Source organism: Lipophrys pholis (genome assembly GCF_963383615.2).
Source record: "Lipophrys pholis genome assembly, chromosome: 7".
In the NCBI taxonomy this organism is placed as follows: domain Eukaryota; kingdom Metazoa; phylum Chordata; class Actinopteri; order Blenniiformes; family Blenniidae; genus Lipophrys; species Lipophrys pholis.
Window position 1 is genome coordinate 17,151,774 of NC_137638.1, and position 24,617 is coordinate 17,176,390.

A 24,617-nucleotide genomic window follows, 5' to 3' on the forward strand; every position below is an offset into this window, starting at 1 on the left:
TGTAACAAAACGATTTTTTATTGAAGGAGTCAGAATATATATTAGACTTTCACCTACTCCATTACAGAGACTGTATGTCATTCACAACGATTAGACAAACTGTATTTCCAACATAATTTCAGTGAAGATAACACAAAGTATTGTGTGAGTGTCGCACAAGCCTTTTTCACCAGAAAGACTATGTATAGGAATGTCCCAGAACATTTTTTCTGCTTGAAATCAGGTAAACCAGGGGCACTGCACCATTGTTTAGGATATTGTTTTGTTTTCAGCACAAGTTCTGCCCTTGCAGTTTTCTTGCTTTCAATATGGTACACAAATAACAAGGACACGTCACTGAATGAAGGTGCCATCTGTCATGTGTTACAGTTTTTAGGTTTGTTAATAGGCAACATATTCCAACATGGAACATCTTCTTTGAGAAAAGCGTTTTTTATTCATTTTCATGGTGTATCAAATCATTGCATGTGGCCTTCAGATTTATTGAGAGCCGAGACAGAACATCTTGTACCAAAGGACTAAATATCTTTTGCTGGCTCCCTTTAGCTACATGAAGACATGGGATCATCTGATCTTCACCCGTCATAAAAAGGCTGAAGGCTCAACCACAACACAGCAAAGCAGCTCACAGTTAAAGTGAAAGAGAGACTCAGAAAAACTTCAAGATCTCAGTGCAAGACACTCATGACATCTGTGCCAGCACCTTTATAATGGACCATTAGTGGCTGTCTGGCATACGACAGAGTACAGTATACTGCAGATATACTATATGTACTGCTACATTCTATATAGTGGGACGAATCCTGTAACAGTTTGAGAACAGTTCGGCTCCAACGGTTTCCTCAACACAGAGCAGCATATCTAAAAGTGGAAACCCTCTGGGCTGACAAGTTCATCATCAAAATTTACTTCACTGTTGAATTCCGTTTGGTGAGAATAAACAAGCACACAACAACGTGTGTTAAATCCTGATTTAACTTTCTGGGTGAGTACCAACAAGTAAATAATTAAAATATTTTCACACAAAAGCCTAAAACAGACCAACCCTGCTTGGATTTGACACTAAAATAACTAATATTACACAAGAGGGGACTTTCCAGGTAACATACCCTGTTTTCCACATCAGCTACTCTAACGCTGTTCACTGGTTGACAGCATGAACATAAAGGAGTTTATTTCAGTAATCATTAGTTTTGTCTGAGCTAAGATCTAGAAGGGTTAGGGTTAGATCTAGAATTAGCAGTTACTGGGTTGACATTCGAAAGAGAGGACAGGCAGAACGACACGGAAGGAACATGAATGAGCTCTCCTCCAACCAAATTCCTTTAACTGCTGTCTGAAATGGCATGTACATTCTTTTGTTATTTGGATTTTTAATGTTTTTAATTAGATTTTTATGTTTTTAGCAATTTAACAGTTGCATTGTGTTTTACCATTCTATTAATTATTTATTTACCAGTTTTTTTAATGAACATTAAAAAATGTTAAACTCTATTTTGATATGTCTTTTAAATACCCTGTTTTTCCAGTTTCAGTCATAAATTACACGTTTTCTTTTTTTGAGGAACACAATTGTGACACTCATTTTAAAGTTTTCCGACAAATTAGTTCAGTCTTAATACATCACCATATGGATGCAGCGTCATTGCAAGATCTACCAAAAAATATATATATTCTTCTCCCACCACCCAGCAGAACACTCACACTGACCTGTCGCACTTAAAAACACAGAGCTGATCTGAGTGTGCACATTTTGCAGTAGTGTCTATGTATAGCCTCGTCATCCACCATGACAGACAGATATAATCTGAAACCCTACATCCTCCAGGTATGCTCTCACAAATCTGTCTGGGATTAAATACAAATATAGCCTCACTAGATAGTTAAATGCATCCGCTGACAATGACCGGGGGGGGACAAAAACGCTTCACGTGTTTCGCTAATAGCTCAATGAACACTGAGGACAAGAGGGCATTAAAAGGGAAGGGAAGGCCAAGCGGATGAAGTGAAGGGATGAAGTTAAGTGGCTCTTACTTTGCCTCCAAGGCCAGAGCAATGATGGCAGCAGCCATGGGGGCAGAGGCCGATGTCCCAGTGTGACTGTCGGTACACCGATGTCTCAGGTCTGTTGTGATCTGTGGATGAGGAGGGGAGGAGAGTCAGAGGAACGCACACTAATCAAAAGAATAGCAAGAAGATAAGAAATAGATGAGCCATCGGTCACTGGTTGAATAATTCAAAGAGATGTCTGTGATCAAGGTGCAGGAGGAGAATGAGAGAAGCCAGTAGTGACAGTGACGGCAGGACATGACAGAGGACAGGGAGACAGAGACGGAGAGGCTGAGACCGAAGGCCTGAGGATCAGGAGATTTTAGACATACATGAGACCCTCATTCCAGCTTTAATCCAGTGTCTCAGTACAGCTCACACACACTCACAAGTAACAAATCATCCAAGTTCCCAAAAGGTCAACTTAGGGCACAAGGAGATCCAAAGTACGCAGAGTAAAAAAGCATAAGAGGCAGTAAAACACGTTCTTAAAGAGCTGTATGTTGGCTTTGATTGTCTGGACTTTAACCAGCCAACTTGTCAGATAGCTTGACAGTCAGTCAGCCAAGATAAGCTTGGCTAACTTCCAGAATGAGGCCTCATCAGAGGACCTTTCATGGACCAAAAAACTCCAAAGACAAACACACACACACAATCATACTCGCACATATACATTCACATGTATACTGAATCTGAAATGGTTTATTCAGGAGTGACAGTGGTGAAGACACAGTAGATGGGACAGTATGTGTTCCAGTAGATATGAAATAAATTCTGATGCGTGTTAGGGTGTTCAGCCACATTGGGATCCCACAGAACACATAATCTACCTACTTTTCAACATTAATAGAATGCTGACGTTACTAAAATTCGAGTAAGTCTGTCGATTGTGGTTTGCTCTAAAGCATCTGCATCTTTTCTGCTGAGCACACTCTTCACCAAGTCTCATCTCAACCCATCTCTCCACTAAGATTGGCTTTTTCAGGTCACTACAGAACAAGTAATCATTAATCATGAAGCTGACTGATTCCGTCTGACACCAACATGAAGCACAACACTGACAGAAATACCTGTGGCACCTGTATCCTATCATAATAGTACAGGTCATGAGCAGCTTCATGATTGTTGTCTTGTAATGTTTTTTACCTTTTTGTTTTAATTTCAAATATGGATCATAATGGTGCCGCTGAGTCATAATGCCCAAGCTAACCGTTTATGGCCTAATGACCTTACAGTGTTACACTGAATGAGGGAATTAGGCATCAAACACTGTTTGACAGCTGAAGCAACGAATCAATGCAACAGACTATATCTTTGTAGTGATGAGCAATATGGGTTTTTCTAACCAATCTATTTGTCAACTAACTGACATTAAGCTTTTTTACTCAATGCACTTGGTACATTTGAAGAGTTTAGGATTATTTTACTTAGTCAAAGGTCAAGCAATTAAACATGTAAATGTTGATTTTTAACAATGGATTTTTAATTATGAAGCCGATATCAGTCATTATGTCCTGCCTACAATATAGTGCAATAAGAAGAGAATAAACCACTCCTCCAAGTAATGAGTTATTTCTTTACTGAAATACACCGAGTGAGGAAACTTTTTTTTTTCTTCAAAGCAACTACTATTTATAATGAATTATTCATTTCCTATAACTTGCTTAATGCTGCTGTTATGGGTATAAAACCAGAGAGTACAAGTGTGTGTGTGTGTGTGTGTGTGTGTGTGTGTGTGTGTGTGTGTGTGTGTGTGTGTGTGTGTGTGTGTGTGTGTGTGTGTGTGTGTGTGTGTGTGTGTGTGTGTGTGTGTGTGTGTGTGTGTGTGTGTGTGTGTCCTCCTGCAGCGTTAATATGAGGAATGTAGTAAGACACTGGCAGACAAGCTGGCTCAGAGTGGACAACTGTCCACTGTGCAGATCATTGGAGAGAGTTGAGTCAAACAAGGTCACGACACTGAATCCACAAGCCCTCACATGAATGCTTCATTAGTCTCATGCTGTAGTTTTGACTGAGAGGAATTCTGTTTTATGTACTTCCAACAACTAAAAATAATCCTATGTACATTTGACAAAAGGAGGCAATATAGAGTATAACCCCCATGTGATAATGATTGATAAAAAACACCACCCCACCCCACCCCCACGTGATGCCTTACGATCTTTCTGTCATAGTTCTCTCCGCTGCTGTAGGTGGTGGTCAGTGTGGATGAGCACTCTTCCAGGTACCAGGGCTTGCGCCCGCTCTCGGCTGTGCTGGAGATGGAGATGGTGTAGATGGAGTTAGTGTAGCCATCACAGGAGCAATGGTCTCTGCTTCGTCCACCGTTCCCTGAAGCCCAGACAAAGATGGAGCCTCGGCCCTTCCTCCCCTGGCAGAAAGAAGGATCCACACAGGTCACATTAGCTTCACTTATGTATGCTCACTAGTATTTGTTTGGCTTCATTTCTAAATGATCTTTTAATGTGCATTAGATACAATTCTGCTTGTAGAAAGCCAATCAAAATCATGTTTGAACTGGCCAAAACACAGTGAGAGTTGTTTTTTTCCCGAAAAGCTCAGTGCTGTGCTGAGAGAGTGAGGGGTTTGTTTGCACACTGGATTGAATGAATTGAAATTATGTCTTTCATCAAATTATTAGAACAGCAAAGACGGATTCATTTACTGACCTGGAAACTACCTAAAGCCAATTTTTTTTTTTAAACTGCCACTTTAAAATATAACATTTCTACAACAAGACCACATATAAAAAGGTTTCTTATTTTCCTAAAGAGTACAATTAACAGTAAGCAGCACAATTAATCACATTGCATCATGTCCAGTGTTTCTACCTTGGCTTTAACTCTACCATTACTTTTGGGATATAAGACTACAGTTTTTTTGAAACTGAGTTGTAAGGAATTATGGACAAAAACAACACCAGCAGAAACTCAAGCTGAAGGAACAGCAACATTTTTAGAAGCTTCATGAAGTCCTGAGTATTTACATTAAGTCTATTAGCTCACTGATCCCATCTGTAACCTGTGCCATGATGTTGTTCACATCATAATATCTCTTTTTCTCCTGTATAACAAAAGCTGTGGTTATATGAATGAATATTGATCTGATTAAGGAGAGAGCCAACTAAAAATGTGTCACAACACTTAGATCTGATGAGATGGGCACAATCCAATTGAAATTCTAATTGGTCTGGAGGATTCAGATTGCTTGCCAATGTTTGAGTTTTTTGAGCATGCCAGTTACTTATAATCACCATGTGAAAAACAGTGGTCTAGAAACACTGGTTGATCACAATCCGATCAAGGACAATAATTTCTTGGTTTTTCCAGCTTCTGGGTGAAGCTGGATGTGTGATAAATAATGTGCACAGGTCACAAGGCATTATGGGAGTGATCCACAGACTGGGATGGATGATTGTCTTGGTGAATATAAAGACACACATCCATCTGATCAATGTCTCAGATTGACAAAAAAAGTTACCATGCATGTGCAGTTATTGGTTGACAGGCGCCTGCTTGTAGGACGCTTTCAATATATAGAGCCACATACTGCAAACCATGGACTGGGAACTTTTTTTCAAATAGTCTTGCTTTATATTTTGTCTGCATGACATTTATCAAAATATATTTCCCTATGTTATTAGATTCTGCAAATTGAATTTATTTCTGACCTTTAAATGCAGTTTTTTAAATAGCTGATCTATTGCTATTCCCTCTGTTTTTAAAGAACTACCAACACATTTTATCCATTAGGCTAAACTCCTATGATGTTTTTGGCACATATTAACATGCACAACTATCTGATCTCTCAGTCGGAAAGGACAAAAAAAGTGACCATGTAACTAAACACTTAATATGCAACATCTGACGCCTCATCACACTTGAGGGTTTTTACTGATCCTGCATCCAAGAGAAAATGTTTATTTTACCTGCACTGACTGCAGTGATAGCTTTAAATATAGTTCAATAAACTAGTATACAGAGTGAAATATCACACCGTTTTTAATTCTTGCCATCATCCTCTGAACTTTTACATTAATCTTCAACTTTGTCTTGTTTGGTTGCTTCCTGTTTCAAAGTTTATGCTGTTTTTCTTATCTTCCATATTTTTTTCTTTTAAAGAAATGTAATGTAAAGGGTGACAGTAAAGCAGTGTTAAAGAGTTCAAGCTTTCAGCACTAGAATTGATATGACTGTCTATATTTATGAAAACACAGAATTTGTATTTTTAAAAGCACAACTTCAAGAGGTTTCACAGTCATTTTAAGCGCAAGTTTACATTTTCTGAAACATTATATCAACACAGCACTCGAATGAACAGTTGTTATACCAACAGAATAACAGAATATTAAAACAAAAATTTGTAAAAATTCAATGTATTTATTGGGTCTTCCTAACCAAGGAAGCCAGAAATGTTCCTTCCAGATTAGAATACATTATAAGGAATACATTATAGTCTCAGTGCTGGACCTGGTGGAAACACTGAAGTGACTGAAAGCTATGAAGGTCATTTTCAGCCAGGAGTCAGTGAAAAAGACATCTGACAAATTTACTGCCCCTGTGATTCACAATGTCGGTCCAGCTACACACCTTTAATGACACTTTGAGCACACAACCACACACAGCAATGAAAGGTGGGCTTCCTCAAAAGGAGGCTTCTGTAAAGCAGCGATAAGCAAGAGAAGTGCCTCTGTGTGAGGGGGGATCACGAGTGACTGATGACAACACTTTGAAGAGCAGTTTGAAGAAGAAAGAAGGAGGACAAAGAACGAGAGGAGAGGTGAAACCCAATAGAACTCAGATGAACAACAATCACCAGCAAGAGATCAGAACAGACCAAATAACTGAAAAGAGCTTTTGAATCAAAAATAAGAATAAATCTGTTCATTATTAGATAATTAGCTGATCAAACCTGATTTATTTTATAAGTATTTTGAGTTTGAGGTCCAGAAGCCCTTTTAAACGGACTTTAAACTGACAACTCTGAGCATAAGTTCTTTAAGATCTGAAAACACAAAGCAATTTTCCTTTGTATGTGTTGCGACTCCTAAAGGCTTTTAAATGATGCAGCCTGTATTTACCACCCATGAACAATAAAGTGCACTGTTATCTGGTCAATTTCTTTACGACTATAGGATTTATTTTGAGTTTATATCTGTAGAGTTGTCAAAGAATATGCAATGACTGAGTGCTTCTTCTGTCCTTAATGAGAGGACAATGTTAGAGATGTGTTAAAAACTGGTAAAGCGTGTCTATCTGTGCAATCTGTAACTGGATTGTCACACAGCAGAAGTCCTGCTGCCCATCATAAAGACAATGATATGAACACAACGCTCTCCATCTCTGCTTTCTGATTTTATCAATATAATCAATAGTTTATGAGATATGCTTAAGAAAAGTACTTCACACTGTGTCAGCTGTGAAATTATTAAAATAAAATTAAAACACACTTGAGAGGATAATATCCTTTTCTTTCAAATCAAATGAAAAAGTAGGGGGGGGAAAAAAATCAAGGGCACATGTCTCATGTGAGTAAAGTCTGGTCTGAATCAAAGCAACAAACGCAAGCGCTCTCCACAGCTGTCAGTGTTATCTCCTACACCCAAGCTCTCTGTGATAAACTGTCTCTTCAGGGTGTCACACAAGTACATGTTACTCTCTACAGCACGCCATCTTCTCTTAGCAACCCACACACACTCTGCCTCACACACACACACACCTCCCTGACCTCTGTCATCTTAAAAGGCCAGCCTGTCAGGAGAAACAGGGATTCTCTACACCTCACACTCCCCACCTGTCGGTCCCTTTCCCTTCCCTTCTCTCTCTTTTTGTGACATGCCTCTTGTTGTCAGCCCTGCAGCTTTCAGTGAAGACAATTTGCAGGTCTAAAAAATCCTGTGGCCACCACCGCTGTGTCCCTTCACTCCCGAGATGTCTGTTTCAGCTCCTTATACGTCTGCTCAACCAAACAGCACGCGGCAAGCTGCTGCAACTTTCCTTACTGTGTACCTGTGTTTGTCAGATGTAACTGGGAAATGATTTTACCCCACTTTACCTCTAAAATAGCATTTCCCCTCGCACCCAACAATACAGCAGAAGCTTGTTGTTATGCAAAACAAGGTATGAATATGCAAATGACTTTATGCTAATTGAACACTTCTGCTCTCTAATGTCCGGAGGAGCTGAACAGGTAGAGATAGCCAGAGTTTGGGAGGTGAGTCTGTTAATGTGAAAACGTGTCTATAACCTTTCTATCCAGATGAATACTAAGTCAGTCAGTCTGTGTCTCAGTCTTTCTGTAAGTCTGCGTCTGTCTGTCAGTCTGCATTTGCGTGCGTGTGTGCCCACCATGCGGATGCCGTTCTCAAAGGCCTGCCTGGCTAGAGATGCTGGTCCGTCCACAGTCTTTCCATCGTCGTCAGGTCCCCAGCTGGCACTGTAGATGTCAATGTGCTGTGGGTGGAGGCTCAGAGACCTGGCCTCCACCATGTCCGTCACATCTCCATCCAGCATGCGCACACCTGACACACAAGCACAGATAAAGGTTTGTCTCTGAACAGTTCCCACATCACCTTCTAATGAAGGTTTAATAAACAGCTGGTGAAGTGTTTTCTTGTCATAATCACCAAGACAAATCAACAACAGTCAAGCTGACCAGTAGAGAGAATGTGGAAGGTCATTTCAGTAAACCAACACCAGATGAAACATGCATACAGACACAAGATTGAATGATGTAGATGGATTAATACAAATGCCAATTTCTTATAACATGTCTGTTCATATCAATCACATCAACTGATCTCAAGATAGAATGAACTTTTTAAGGAATATAAATGCACTTAGAAAGTAAGGCCAGTCATCTCATCCGTATATTCATTTAGAACTGCTTTACTATAAGAGGGGTCGATTAATAGTCAGCTATAAACATAAAAAGCATGACTTTCCTACAGTACTGAGACAAAGCCCATGTGGGCACAGGGAGAACATGCAGAACTGCAGAGGCAAAAATCTATTGTAAGCCATTTTTCTAAAAGCTGCACTAATGTATTGTAGTTTGTTTTCTCCCGGCTTAATCTTGCAGTTTGATTAACAGTGTGTGTTTTTTTTGTATCTTAAAAGTTGACCTGTGGAGAAACGCATCTCACTCCTGTGGGCACCAAGATAAACAATAGTTGTGACAAAAAAAATGTAAAAACAAATCGATTGCGTTAATGAAGCTGAGCGAGATAGTAAGCAGCATTTAATTTAAAAATATAGCAGGTGCAAATATACTGCCATAGAATCAATGATGCATTAATAACTGTATCAGCTACATATGCCCTGTTCAAGAGCCTTACAAACAGGCTACTATTTGGCGTTTACAGATAAAAAGAAAGAAAAACAGAAAATACTAGAAAATGTCACTTACCTCCTATTCTGGCGTTGTAGGCAATGCCCACAATGCAGTGGGAGTTGTTTGCAGCAGCTGCAACTTCACCTGCACATCGTGTACCGTGTCTGAGGACAGTGGAAACAAACACCTTAGTACTCAAATCTAAGAACTATACCCTATGTTTCCAACTTAGCAAACATACAAAAAGGTTCAAAGAAAATATGCACGTTAAGGAGAGATTGTAAATACTACTTCATGAATTCAAAGTGAAATAATGAAATTATCACAAATCAAAGGTCCAACTGTGTAAAAATGTCAAAGGTACTTGTTCATTATTGACTCAGGGAAAAACACAAGGTCATTTGTAACCTGAAATACTGCCAGGACTAAATATTTGCTGTTTATCAACATAACCGATCTACACATATATAAACCTATACACACACACGCATGAACCAAATTTAGTTCTTTTCATGATCCGTTTTGAGAACAAACACTACATACAAGGGAATAAATGCAATGATGAAATAATGACGTTTAAACTGAGGGAAAAGCTGGAATCCTTATACATTTAAATGCACGCGCGCGCGCGCGCGCACACACACACACACACACACACACACACACACACACACACACACACACACACACACACACACACACACACACACACACACACACACACACACACACACACACACACACACACACACACACACACACACACACACACACACACACACACACACACACACACACACACACACACACACACACACACACACACACACACACACACACACACACACACACACACACACACACACACACACACACACACACACACACACACACACACACACAGGGTAACATTCCAGCAGTAACTGCAGTGGTGACAATCGGCCTGGGTCAGCAAGCAGCGTAAACAAACCTCCAACCTCCTCAAAGACACCACTTTTTGGATGAGAAGAAACACACAGACACAAACCCTGCAGAGAACATCTGCATCATGACACCCACCCACCCAAACACCCCTGCGGAAAGATCACTGGCCACTGCCATGGACGCCCAGCAAACCCCTGAAACCCCTGAGAAAGACAGGGCCGGCTTTTAGAGTCCAAGGACGTACTCAGATGGACAAATGTCCATTTCACCAGAAACTGGGAACGTCAATTTAACTCAATTTAAGTGAAAGTAATGTTTCAACAATTACAGTCCAAGGAGGACTTTAATACCACACAGATAAGTTTATCTACAATCGCTCTTAGATGAACTGCACTCATCTATTAACCTCCGCGCTGTTACAAAACCAGTTCCACTTAAAAACCTCAACAAACATTGCCAGATTTTGTAGTATCGGGTTGCAACGCATCCAACCCTCCTGCACTCTTAACACAGCATCAGATCTTTTTAACATGCTCATATCCTGTAAAGTGATTTAAGTCATAGACCCCATTGTTTTTTTTTAGAAACAAACGCTTGCCACAGAACTGGAATAAGCTCACAAAAAGTTTAAAAAAAGGAACAACTGTGAGGGTTTGAGCATAATACATTAAACGGCTGCATATATCAGTGATAGGTCTCTTTATCACTGTTAATGAGCCAAACTGCTGGCTCTCCCTCTCAAAATGCTTCAGCGGTCTCCACTCAGTTCACTTCACCCCAGTAATCCATAAAACCGTCTGTCTGGCCCTGTTTTCAGTCTTTGTCTCCGCCTGTATTTTCCATTTTCTGCACATCTGTGTCACAGTCACATGAGGATCTCTCTCTCTCTTCAACCAGAACAGTACCACACAGTCTGTGCCGCAGACACCCATCAGAGGAGACCCATCACATGCAAAACATGGATACTTTTTAACTTTTAAGCGTGTTTCAAAAAGAAACACTTAAGCCACTTAAATCATGTTTATCAGGCTTTAAATGTATTCTTACCCTGCTTCAAATAAATAAGGACATATGCCAGTGCTTCGTAAATCATGATCACGATCATTTCAGATTTTTAAGCCTGAAACAGTTTAAGAGTACAGTATCTATATGACTCATCTCATTAGGGAAACATAGAAGATCCTGTCAACTTCTTCCAAAAAAACATCAGTCTGAGCTCCTCCAGATAAAGCACTTTGTGTTTTCTGTGTGGAGTGTGCGTTTTCTCTCTATATGTGCATGGGTTTTTTCCCATATTTATCCCATAGTTATATTGGGCTTTTGGGTGAAATTTCAGGATGAACCTAAAATGTACTATAACCTTCACAGGTGAACTGATCATGTGACTTCCTCTAAACTTTTGAATGCACAGATCTCACTGTAGAAATGGTGGCCACCAATGATGTTGGAGACGTCAAGGAGAGTGCTCTGCATCAGTCACTGTTGTCTTTGGTGGTGGTGTTACAGTGTGGACAGGTCTGTCTAGTCAATACAGGCCGGTTCTACTTAAATGTCCTACTTCATGACATAATATAACCGTGGCAGGAACATTTTTACGCATTCCATAAATTAAATTTTTTTTCAATTTTATCTGTATAGCACCAAATACAGCACAGTAATTTCAAGGCAGTTTTACAGACAAAAACAACAAGACAAAGCAAACAATTCCACATGAGTACGCATAAGCAGCAGTGGAAACGAAAAACTCCCTATTGACAGGAAGAAACCATTGCAGAACCAGGCTCAGAGGTGGCGGTGTTCTGCTGTTCCGGTTGGAGTGAAGGGAATAGAAGGAGAGAAAAGGATAGGGCAGAGACCGATGGTATTGAGGGATTCAAACCCTGGTTCAGGAAGGGGATCATAATACGTGTATCATGTATCTTGCCTACACCTACTCAGCCATGTTTGGCTCCAGCAACCTGTAACCCGAAGTTGAATAAAGCAGTAAAGGAGTTGAATGGACGTTCTTGAAAAATGAAAGCATGTTAAAATGTGTCAACCCACACAGAAATTTTTGAAGTGTGACTGCAGACAGCTGCGCGTTCAATTGATGCAGTGAAAATACAGCACTTTCACCCCCTTACATTTGTAGTACAGCTGTTGGTGCCACTGCAGCACATCAGCAAGAGATTTTAATCCACAAGCATTGCATCGCCTTTGTTGCTATACAACAAAACATCTGACAACAACCTGCAGTTTACCAGATGTGGCTAATGGTAGTCTATTTCTTCAAAAGAAGCGGGTTGACCAGTTTTAACATCACCAGCCACCTCACAACAGCTTTTTCACATTTTTTTCGGCCTTTATGGGCAACATAGGCACTATGTTTTGATTAATCGAACATTATCTCCAGCTCAAAATTGCTTAAAAGAAGCTTTCAAAAGAATGAAACAATACAAAAAGTCAAAATGATCATCAGATGCCAATCCACACGTATAACATTCAGCCAGCTCTGAATTCAACCCTCAATGGAAAACAGTTCATTATGCTGCATCTGTGGACCTCATGTCTCTTACAGACAAAGCTTCATCAGCAAGGACCGTGGCTCCGCCACAGCATCCGAGCTGCTGCAGCCAAAGACACACACACACACACACACAAACAGACACTGAAATCACTCACTAAGTCACAGCCAAACTGGCACAAGACAAGTGCACAAATAGGCAAGTTCCCCCTCTGTCACACACTGACAATCACACATATAAACACACCACTTCCAAACATAAAAAAACTCTATCAAACCACAAATATCACAATCACATACTGTAAGTCGACTCATGCCCCCACAGAAAAGTCAGGACTCAGCAGATACAAAAACATTGAAGTGAGGAGCTTCTGGTGAAGATCCATCAGGACAGTCCTTTTTCCTCATAATCCCGAGTGTTAACAATATCTATTATTGTGAAAGTATTCAGGTACCAATTAAACTTAAAATGAATATGTCTGCGTGTCAGTCTAGAATTAAATGTCAAGAATGAGGGATATTGAGACTTTGATGACCATGTCTGCACAAGCACTCCCTATAGATCTGCATTTCTTCTTACTTGTTCTCATTGGTCGCGTCATATCGAGGCATGGGGTCCACATCGTTGCTGTTGACATCGTAACTGGCGTGAGGGTCCTGCAGGAGGCACAGAGGTCATTTGAAAAATAAGTCCAAGACTATCAGTATGTGTATAAGCGGCTTGTACATCACCGAAAAGCTTCACTGAGCGAATCAAAAAGTTCACATTAGCATCAGTGACAACAGTTTTATAAATCGAATGCAATCAGAGCCAACCCAATCTGCTGCGCGACTCGCCCTTCGGCATAAACAAATCCAGGCATTAAGAGTAGCTAATAACAGCAGTGCAGGCGCCGTCTAACCAGGAGTGAATCATTTCATCTGCACATTTGATGGATGGCCTTACCTGTTGCCTTAGGCCTACAAGTTACTTTAACTATTCTGGCTTCGGTCTGAGGTAGACATACCCTCGAATGCACATTAAGTAGGTGCCCACAAACAAAGAAAAAAAAATATGAAGCAGCGTATTTCCAAAACCACAGGTATACAGAAGCTTCACTGTGAATCTACGACACATGATAATCTAAACAAAGACAACAAGGATCATAATCAGGTCATAATAACATTTTATGCAATTTCACCTTACGTTCAATAACAAATTAAATGAATGAATTCTTTTGGGTTAAAAATACAACTTTTTTGTGTGTATACCTTAATGTTCTAATCATAATCTGTGATTCAGCGTTGCAGCACTACTTTGTCTGTCGACCAAGTGTGATCAATGATGACACACTTGTAATCAGACTACTGTGATCTTGTTACACATGTGACTTGTTAATCCGGCAGCAACACACAAACACACGGACGCTGACACACACACAAACAGATTAACACTTTGTATTTTACCGAGGAGTTAAAAAAAAAAAAGCCAACATGCACACAGGGTGCCACTCGTAACCACCCTGCACGCGCATACATACACACTCACGTAGTTCTGAAAGAGGTCCGGGTGGTTCCTCTCGATGCCGTCATCCAGAATGGTCACCACCACGTCTTTACCCGTGTAGCCCCTCTTCCAGGCGCCCATGATGTTCATATCCGACTGGCAGTTATGGACGTCATCGTTACAGTGCTGCAGAAAAAGAGGCAAACCGTGAGAGGAGAGCAGCTGCTGAAACGGGCAAAGGGGTAAATGTACAACATCTGTTCAGTTGCCAACATTGGCTCCTCTAAGATCACAGCACTTTTAGTACAATAGATCCTATTTTTCAATCAACAATTTAGAACCAGTTGTAAGGTTTTTATAAACATAGGATCAGGATAATGGGTTCAATGCTGGAACCAACCTGCCTGGGAGGAATAGATCATGAAACACAAGGTCAACTACTATTTCTAGACCACCAATGATTATTGACGTCTCATTGCTTCAACTCGCCCAACTTTAATGATTAGCTCCTTATCAGGTGTTCTAGAGCTTGATTATGACACATAATCAAGTGTCAGATTTGAAATTAAAACCACATAAGAGGAATATTGTAACACCTTTGATTGCCATCAGAAAACAGTGATCTTTGATTTTATCTGAAAATTCCTGACTGTCAGAAAGAAATCCAACAGCTTGGTGACTGCCACAACCAACATCTGGATGGCAATTATTCCTGATAAGACATAAATGGACACAAAGTACCACATGCTGTATGCACCAATTCTCCAATAAACGTTCGCAGGGGATAAAAGTATGGAGTGTACTTATTTTAAAAAACATTTGAGTGAACAGATGGGTTGCAGAAAGTGCCAATTTGCTTCTGCTTTCGTTTTTTCCCTATACTATATCACAACAATTGCCCAGACATGCACCACCAGATATTCAGAGGGCCTCAATCTGACATTGTGATGTATGTCACGGATCAATGCTGAGATTCTATTAGAGTGAACACACATAATCTGACATATATAATAATGTTACTTAGATGCTGTTGTCACGCAGTCAAAAGCCTAATATAATTCACTGGGAAAGCTATTGAGCTGTACTGCATGTGCGTGCCACAAGCTCTTATTTGTTTATGTGTCTAAGCAACATTTAAAAATATAACTGTCAACCTAAAATAAACGTATTGATTTATTTATTTTTCAGACAGAGCTACTCTAACATAGACCTCGACTTTGACAAGACGGTCGTATCAGACTTGGTTCTCAAATTTTGTAGTTTTAGCATGATTTCAGTAAGAAAATTATAATTTTATATAAATCACTGGAACAAGGTATTGTTTAAGTCTCTGCCTCATAAACTGACCAATGCAAACGCGTGCTATACGAGCTGACTTTGTTAGAAATGACTGGAGAAAAAACATTTTCAAAAGAAACCTGACAACACAAACAAGGTCAGAAAGTTCCGTGCTAAAGTTTCAAAAATGAAAAGCAGGTGGTCAAAGTATCAGAATTTATCTCTTCTGCGTTAACAATTGACAGAGGACACTGAACCACAAAAAGACACACATAAAGCTAAAAGAGCAATGGTCTGAGGGTGTATAGCTCAGATGTGATAAACTCACAAAGTGGGCTGAGAGCGAGATGGTGCGTGAATGCACAACATGGCGAAGAGCCAATTTTAAAATGAAAGCACACAGAGATGCACACATTGATACGTGTGTGAAAATGTGTTGTGACAAGCGCAGGATGTCGTCTTTGGAAATGATCACATCTCAACTTGAAGAAAGTCAAAATTTTGATGAATATGGTCTTTTTCTTTCTTGATAGAGTGAACTAACACATTAAGCCCGCAGCCCCTGCAGTAATCAGGGCCACAGCATGACCTTGGCTGACCTTCAACCCACAAACTGGATAAATGTGTGAACAGTCCTTTGAGAAGAAGAAGCAGGCGAGCGCGGTATCGACTCATTGGCTTTTCAAGTCTGAGAGGCTGTACGACCCTTGATTTGGTGCAGCAAACTTAAAGACACAAAGTGCGGGATACGATTACAGCACACTCACAATGTACCACATACTGCTCCACTTGGCATCGTTGTAGAATATGTTGTTTTGGGGCGGGCTGCTGTAGCCGGGGCTTGACAGGGAAAGGGGCGGGGCCGGTTTATAATCCCTCTTGATCCTCCTCTTCACCACCTGCTGCTGTATCCACTCCACCTGAAACACACAAACATAAGGCAGAACTCCAATGAAATGTAACCGTTAAAGGTAATAGTTTTTAAATGAAATTACAGTTGCCGCGGTTTTTATCTTGTGACTGTTGACTTATTGTTCATTCATACCTTGACATGTAACAAATAACTGCGAATCTTTTTTTTTTTTTTTTTTTTAAATTAAAGTGTGATCACAATTAATCTTTTCCTCTTCGTGTAAACCGATCTTGAATGTCCCATTCCTGCACTCCAACAGAAATACGTATGCAGCTTGTGGGAGAGAGTACACACCTAAATCCTAAAAAGGTTCCACCTATGACATGTTTTCACCAAAAGCAAGTAAAAATCAAGAGCAATCCAGCATCTACTCACAAACCCTTAAAGTATCAGGAGACTCGGCTTCAATAAAAAAATGCTTGTGAAGTGGCTTATTGTTCCTGTTTTTGAAGTGACTGTATTTCTGGACCAAAAATACAAAAATCCCCCAGGAATATACGAGGTGTTTAATGTTGTTGCTACCGAAAGAAACAAAGCAAAACATCAGAGTAGCAACATTAAATAGATTATTGTTGTGAGTGTTAGTGGTATTTTATCTCATTGTAAACAAAGAAAATGTTTGAATGTTTTTTACCTAAAGAAAGAAAAAGTTTTAAAGCCTCCTACAAACTACTGATTTTATTAGTTCATTAAATGTTTCATACTCTTACGTAGGCACCACATGGAGTTTAAGAGCACTATGTCCACATTGAATCGGCAGTAACGACTGCATGATGCACCTTAATGCACAAGAATATCTGCAATACCCTGCAAGATGGCTGGTGCTTTGAAGAGGTAAAGCTAACCAAGAATAAAGCCTATGTTTGTAATGCACTGGGAAAAAAAAAAAAAAAAACTAAGATACAGATGTAGTCTTAAGTTTTATAAATGTTTAATTTTCTCTTCATCGTGCAACATTGCATTGATTGTTATTTTCTGCTACAGGGGCCGTAGTTCATAGTATCATGAAGTGGCCATCTTTATATTTCTGACATAGACAGGAAGACAACCCCAGGCTATCCTTACCCTCAAAACCAAATGTAACGGGAAGCAAACTTGCCGAAAACTGCCCCGAGTACACCCCTTTACTCATGAGTAAAGTAAAATGGTTTGTTTACTGAGAAATGGAAAGCTTTGTGTGTTGTCTTAACATTCAAATGTGACAAAAGACAAATAACTGTCAACTTTTAAAAACAACTAAACTACTAAGAGAAAGTGCAAGGGGAATCATTCTAGTAATGTTCAACAGTTTATTGTAAAACTAAACAGCACATTTCATTCATTTAGTCTACAAGGATTATGCTCGAAGCTAATCAGAGCTCATTCCTCTCTGAAGTCAGACAGACTAATGCACACAGACGCACATGTGCACCAAAGGCTTAGACGTCTCTCAGGTAACATCAATCTCTCAAATGTTATGAGCTTGCTTCGAGGCGCACGGCATTCCTTGGCAGGAGACTCGCTTTGCTTTTCAAACGGAATTTTCCGATTTCAAAATCATCATTGTTGGAACTGAACAGAAGGGCTTTACCCGCTCGTATGGCCACGGTCAACTCTTTTCAGAAACCCAGAAAACCCTGTGTTTAGTCTAGCGGGCTTTATTTCCCTGAGAAATGTACCAACGATGACAACACCGAATGAAACATGAGCAGGCATGAGACTGGCACACAAGGGGGAGAATGGGAAACTCTCTGTGATTCTGCAGCCTGAGATATAAATCTTTTTTTTTTTTTTCCAACAAATGATTCTCAGACAAAGTTTGCATCGACACGTGATTGTGTGACAGTTCACGCAGACTTAGTTGGGATTTTCTCCACTTTCTTTAAGTAAAACTGCAGACAAAATATATTTCTTCAACATTTTCAGAATCGTGCAATCCCTCGGAAATGATGGCCACACCAGCAGCTGTGAATAAGAGAATCAATAGAATAATTTTCACACTGCAGAAGAGAAGCTTTTTTTTGTTGCACAGATTTTCAGCTCGAGAAATCCATGGCTGTAGTGAACAATGTCCAACTGTAAAAACAAAGCTTTTCTGCACATCAATACAGTTCCAACAGACAGAAGAAAAAGAAAAAGAAAGATGGGAGGGGGCCGGGTAGTTGACATAATGACTGCGGAGTGATTATCTGGTCTCATGCACTGAAACAATCTGCCAGGCTCTCCCGAGAGTTGGAGAGCGACGCAACAAGACAAGATAAGACGAGAGAAAGAGAGGCGATAAAGAGCCGAGGAGAAAGAGTCCCAGGGGAGTCAATAAAAAAATACTGAGCGGGGAGGGGAGGGGAGGGGAGGGAAGTGAAAACAAATAGTGAGACCCGGAGAGAGCAAGCGAAGGGAGGATAATTGATTTTATAAATAACATCGGTTTAATAGCTCAAGTATGTAGCTCTTTACAGATGGTGAGGCAGCGCGAGGAAGGAGGAAGAAAAAAATGAAAGTGTAACTGACGTAATTTAATAGATGTGTTGTGTTGGTGTGATGATGCTCCAAGTTGGGGGGTTTGTTTTCTCCTGATTCCCCTTTGGTCTGCCAAGGTCTCAGCTCATTTCACTCCAACTTCTATCAGGACCATCAGCTTCAAAGCAACCGTTTACACACGCCATTAGCCTCAAAACAACACTGTCATCAGGAATTGTGCATGAGCGCTTCTCCGCAAAGCCACTGGTGTACCATTGCAATTTGCATATATTAGCATAGCATCAAGCACAATCATTTAATCTGCAGTGCAACGCTCAGCTGCTGTCGCTCGTAACTTGGCAATTCCGACGAAGTCTGATGAAGAATGAGTCAACATCCCTCGTGCTTACACGAACTCACTGACAGTTCTTCTACAGAAAGATGAGGCAAGACTCCGCATGTAGTGAAACAATGAAGACAGTACTGGTCTGAAGTTACATTTATAGCTTAGTCCTACACTGATTCACATATTTTGCAAACAAGTGCATCTTCCACGCCATCTGAAACTACTACTACTACTCATGTTGGAAACTGTCACTGCGCTGAAGCCACTTTTCCATAGAAATGTCCACACAAGACATCTGAGGCATGAGGTCATACTCTTCATCAATTCTGTCCTACGCACTTGGGCCAGTAAATCAGAAAGGCTCACAAAGCCTTTGTGACGTATCGTTTCCAAAACACACTGAAGCCTTCATCTGTGTCGGAGACGGGAAGCCATTTTATTGTTTGAGCTTTACAGATAAAATGTTCAGTCCAAAAAAACATTGTGAGGTTCATGAGACTCTTAGATTAAATGGGCGCGTCAGAAGTGAAAACGGTGAATCTGAACACGGTCAAAGTTGGAGCTTCCCACTGGGAAAGTGGGAGCAGGTCAGACGTCGCTCAACATGGCAGCAGTTTTGCTGAAAGTCAAAACATTTAAAGTGAATGAAGTGTGAAAATCAATTTAATTTCCCTCTTAGTTGATTTATGTGATGACAAAGCTTGTTTGTCTCCTTCCTGGACAGAAGCAATGGAGCAGCACTGCAAGAGATGGCTTCTTAATTATTGTTCTATGAGAGCTGAAAACTTGGATGTGGGAACTTCCCAACTGCACGAAATTATCAATTGTTCAAAGTAGAATGAAGCAAAAAGGTGTAGCGTCTTATATTACGAGGGTCTTCTACTGTTTATGAATGATCCACTTGACTCAGACAGATGTCACGTTCTCTGAGGACGGGCACGAACACAGCAAAACTGAAATCACAAATCAACGTTTGAGGTAAAAGTTGAAATTATGATCCCAGACCGCTTCTGCTCTTCAACTTGATTCAAACAACAATTGAACATGTGGATACGAAGCGGTTCAACTTGTGTTGAAAAGCTAAAAAAAAAATTATTCAAGCAGGTAAACTGTAGACAACAATTTCAAAATTAGTAGAAAAATAAAATCAATAAGTCTTGAGGTTACAATGGAAATGTAAGGGATGATGCCAATATAAAATGGTGTCTAACCAACAGGTGACTATGGACTATTTTTATACAAAATACGACTCAGAATTTACACTCGGGTGAATTATTTACGTCGAATGATTTTTGTAACACAAAACATTTGCAGGGGATGCATTTCCTCCATCAGATAATGATAAAAAAAAAAACTGTATTGTTTTCAAATTCGCATGGAATAAATGAGCTCACAAAACAGAAGGCTATCCGTAAAACACAATGCGTGTATTACCATGTTTTTTTCTATCTTTCCATTCTTTCAAACTTTCCATCTTCATACAGCGTGTACTGACAGAGTGAACATTACATAATGGCTGCGTGTTCTATGAAAAACACTTTCGTCATCTCTTTGCAAGATGATCACATCCTGCACATTTATCATTCATGTTATTTTCTGTGCCAATAGTCTGACTGGCTCTCAGGCGTGACCAACGACTTCTATCAATTAACTCCAGTTTGGTGAAACCAAAGAACAATTTGCTAACACCTGTATTTCTGTTTCACCCCCCCCCCCCCCCCCCAATATATCGTCTTTTCTCCAATACCCCCAGCACGACCTCTCAGTCTTTCACGTCTCTCATCACTTTCCTTCATTTGCTTCTTTCCGACAGTCTCCCCTTCATTTAATGTTTGGGTTTCTTCTCCACAGATGCCCATTTCTCTCTCAGATTACCCATCTTTCTCTCTCTGTCTCTCGCTCTCTCATTCCCCCTCCAGACCCCCCCCCCGGCCTCGGTCATTCGCTCTGTGTAAGGGTTTGCAGGTGGCTCTCGCTGGCTGGGTCAGTAACCAGGGGAAACTGGGGAAGAGTTCACTTCAATGGAACAAATAGGAACAAATTGATCCACTTTCACTGCTGTTTGTGTAACGATGTTTGAGCTCGAGGCAAAAAAAATTAAAGCTGGGACTTTAAAAAAAATAAAAATTTAAATGGCCAAGGGCTAGTTGGCAGACTGCTCACAGAAACTTTTGGGCTGCCATAAGAAGCCAGTACTTGTGCTCTCTTAGGAGCATTTCAGGAACTCAGTCCAAGCACAGCACACAGTCCCACAACATTTCACACGAGGTCGAAGCAGCGATGCCGGGTAGGCCAGCTGTAGGTGCGCCTCTCAGGACGTCTGCACTTTAATGCCTCATCTGTTAAACAAATTCTGCCTGAATCAGATCCGTGAGTTGTCGGCATATCACGCGAGCCACACATACTGTAAGCACATTTCCTTCAAGGGAGTCTGTTTCGTTTAGTTTCATGATACCTGCACTCGTTCAAATTACTCCTAAGGTCCTGCCAGCTTATCAAACTCAATGCAATGATGCTTCAAGTGTCCTCGTCAGCCACATATTTTTTGAGAATACACCGAGTTTAGAAGACGAAAAGAAGAAGAATTCAGTGAGTCCTGAGGGATAAATACTGGGCATACTTTGACTGTTTCAACTGTTTTTTCATTGCACTTGTCTGACCTCATCCTACCACGAGGTGAAATAGGCTCCTCAAGTGGGATTATTCCTCGGAGACTGCAACTCGCAGGCTTCACAAATCACTGAAATTTAATTTTGTTCTTCGAGCCATTTTGCATTCTAGACAATCCCAGTAAGGATTCAGATGAAGCCACACCTGGCACTCAGTTTTCCTGCTCATGTCTGGATAAATGACTTCAAGTAAACAAGAGTCTCACTAAGTGAAACCGTCTGGAAACACTGTGCTCCTGCAGCAGAATGCCATGAACTGACAGCCGCCAAGGCGTTCAGCAGTCATCCCTCTCTCTCTCACTCTGCTAATTTCTGCAGTGAATTCAAAAGTTGAAAAAAAGAAAAGGAAAGGAAAAAACAACCTGTCTGCAGTGTTGTAATTGTTGCTTACAGCAAACCTGGAATAGATTTCAGACAAAGCAGACTAAGTATATTTGAATGGGGGAAAAAAACAGAAACAGAATTACAACATTAAAAAAAAGTCTGTGGCTATCCAAACCTTCTTGGAAGTCCCAATATGGTGTCACTGGTGAACATCAGTGTTTCTGTTTAAGGTGGAGACTGATTACTTGCTGTTAATAATCTGTTTCCCATGGAATTTTAGCACTTTTTGGCAAAGTCATTTACAAAGACTTGATTACATCAAAGGAAAGAGACACTTGGACTCCAAACTGATATTTAGGAAGTCAAGGTTCTCAAACAGCAGTACACTAAGTACACAGCATCCACGGACAAATACAGTCATTTCCATAAACATTTGGACACCGACACAAAAACGGTTTGGTTCACCCGTGGTGACAGAGATCTACGGACTGACGTTGACTATTGACCTCACCAGATTTCAATTGCAAATACTACTGAAACAAACTGGATCTTCAGTCTGTACCTTGTAAATAAGAAAAGGAGGGGATGATACACACCTGGTAATGGGACGACTCTGCAGCAAATAGTCTAATTACTTTATGCTTTAGTGGTTTAGTGCTTGTATTATTTATTATCCAAAGAACGGAGATATGATGTAGTTCCCATTTAGAATTTTTAAAAACAAAATCCCATAGTCTCCCCTCAATGGGTAGTGAATATTGCTCATAAAATCTATGTGTTGAACACTGGGACACCTAATATGAAAGAAATATATATTGGCCCTTCAATAAATGCTTAGAAATGTAGGAACTAAAGATCAATGCATAAATGACAGCTGCATAACAAAAAAAAAAAATCTTGAATTTCCTTTCAAAGTGTGTATGGGTCCTGCTTTGCTCAGAGCAGGTTGAGTGAGCCTCCTTCATTGAAAGAACATTTTTACATAAATCATGTAATGTCAATAGAATGTAATATGATCTAGTATTATATTGACACATTATTTCTAATTAAATGCAGATGAATACTTCTACGTTTCATAAAAAAAATTCCCACTCCAAAAAGGAAATAATTAAACACTTTATTTGATGAGATTGAACATATCCAGAATGGAATTTTACATTTGGAAAAAAAATGTCCATAGATGTTATTGCAATCGATGCCTCTGTCTAACTTACATGCAGTGAGATGCAAACTTCACTGTAAATATCACAGCAGCTATAGGACTTCATGCAACTCTTAACAAAACGTTGTAGATGTAGAAATCAAGACTATGACCGTTTCATTTAGTCTAAACTAGAAGACAATTTCACTTCTGAATTTTCAGTTTTTATTGAAAAACTCTGAAAAAAATCTTTGGCCATTCGATTTAAAAGCGTCTTTGAAAATAATAATATAAATCTCATGTACTTTTATGACTGAACTAGACAAATGAGCAGACAATACAGAGAGACGGCAGACATAATGGAGGTTATAGGACAACACTAAAAGATCAAACCAGTAAAGAAATATTTCCTGACAAGAAAAAAAGCTTTCATGCCAGACGGATAAAAATGACAGTTCCGCAGATTTAGTGAACGCTGCAGTTTTGTCCAAGTGGAGGCACTGATGGTTTGATAGGCTGATGCATTAAGGTCGGAGGGACACCCATATGTCTACAAAGGAATGTTTAGTGGCTGGAAAGGTTTTAAAACTAATGTGAGTGATTACAACACACCACTACTAAAACTATGTATTATCTAGAATCTACAGGAAACTAAAATGACAATGGACGCTGGAGCAATGTCTAAACATAAAACAATGTGATCTCCTGGAACAGTCTTGTAGCACAGCTATACATGAAGGTTTTCACATCAGGAACTTGTTTGCCACCTATTCAAAGTACAAAAACTAAATTAACAGCGACTGAACCATCTGCGTCAACTATGTGAGGGAATGTAAAAATCACAGATCTCCCTGGAATGGTTTGTTTTGAATGACGGTTCCCCTTTGCTCAAATCTCTTCTCCGATGTCAGTGAAAGATGCTAAATTTCCACAACCCAGAAAACCGCAGCGGCCACATTTAAGGAAACACAGATCTTGAGAGGAACTAGAGTTAAGACACGCACTCTCCCCATGCAGATGAACTTTCACCAGCCTGGAAAGAGAAGCAGTCTTTAACCCTAAGATTGACGTGACGGTGTAGTTAGGCTGGTACCATAAAGTGGTAATCTGTGCTGTGCTGTGTCACCATGGTAACATGCGTGCCAGTGAGTACTGTGGATGGCAGGGTGCGCCTTTCATGGCATCGCTACACCCCTCTGACTCACTCATACAC

The 24,617-nt window shown here is 40.1% G+C and overlaps 1 protein-coding gene across 2 annotated transcripts in view; it reads right to left on the bottom strand.

Moving 5' to 3' along the window:
• Positions 1 to 24,617, bottom strand: part of pcsk5b (proprotein convertase subtilisin/kexin type 5b) — a 61,225-nt gene that overhangs the window by 29,484 nt on the left and 7,124 nt on the right. For both annotated transcript variants that reach the window (XM_080467778.1, XM_080467779.1), the window contains exons 3-9: positions 16,340 to 16,492; positions 14,337 to 14,480; positions 13,389 to 13,465; positions 9,457 to 9,545; positions 8,397 to 8,569; positions 4,208 to 4,420; positions 2,035 to 2,135 (exon numbers count right to left, since the gene is read on the bottom strand). In XM_080467778.1, coding sequence (XP_080323904.1) covers positions 2,035 to 2,135; positions 4,208 to 4,420; positions 8,397 to 8,569; positions 9,457 to 9,545; positions 13,389 to 13,465; positions 14,337 to 14,480; positions 16,340 to 16,492 — 950 coding nt within the window. The remainder of the gene's footprint in view (positions 1 to 2,034; positions 2,136 to 4,207; positions 4,421 to 8,396; positions 8,570 to 9,456; positions 9,546 to 13,388; positions 13,466 to 14,336; positions 14,481 to 16,339; positions 16,493 to 24,617) is intronic.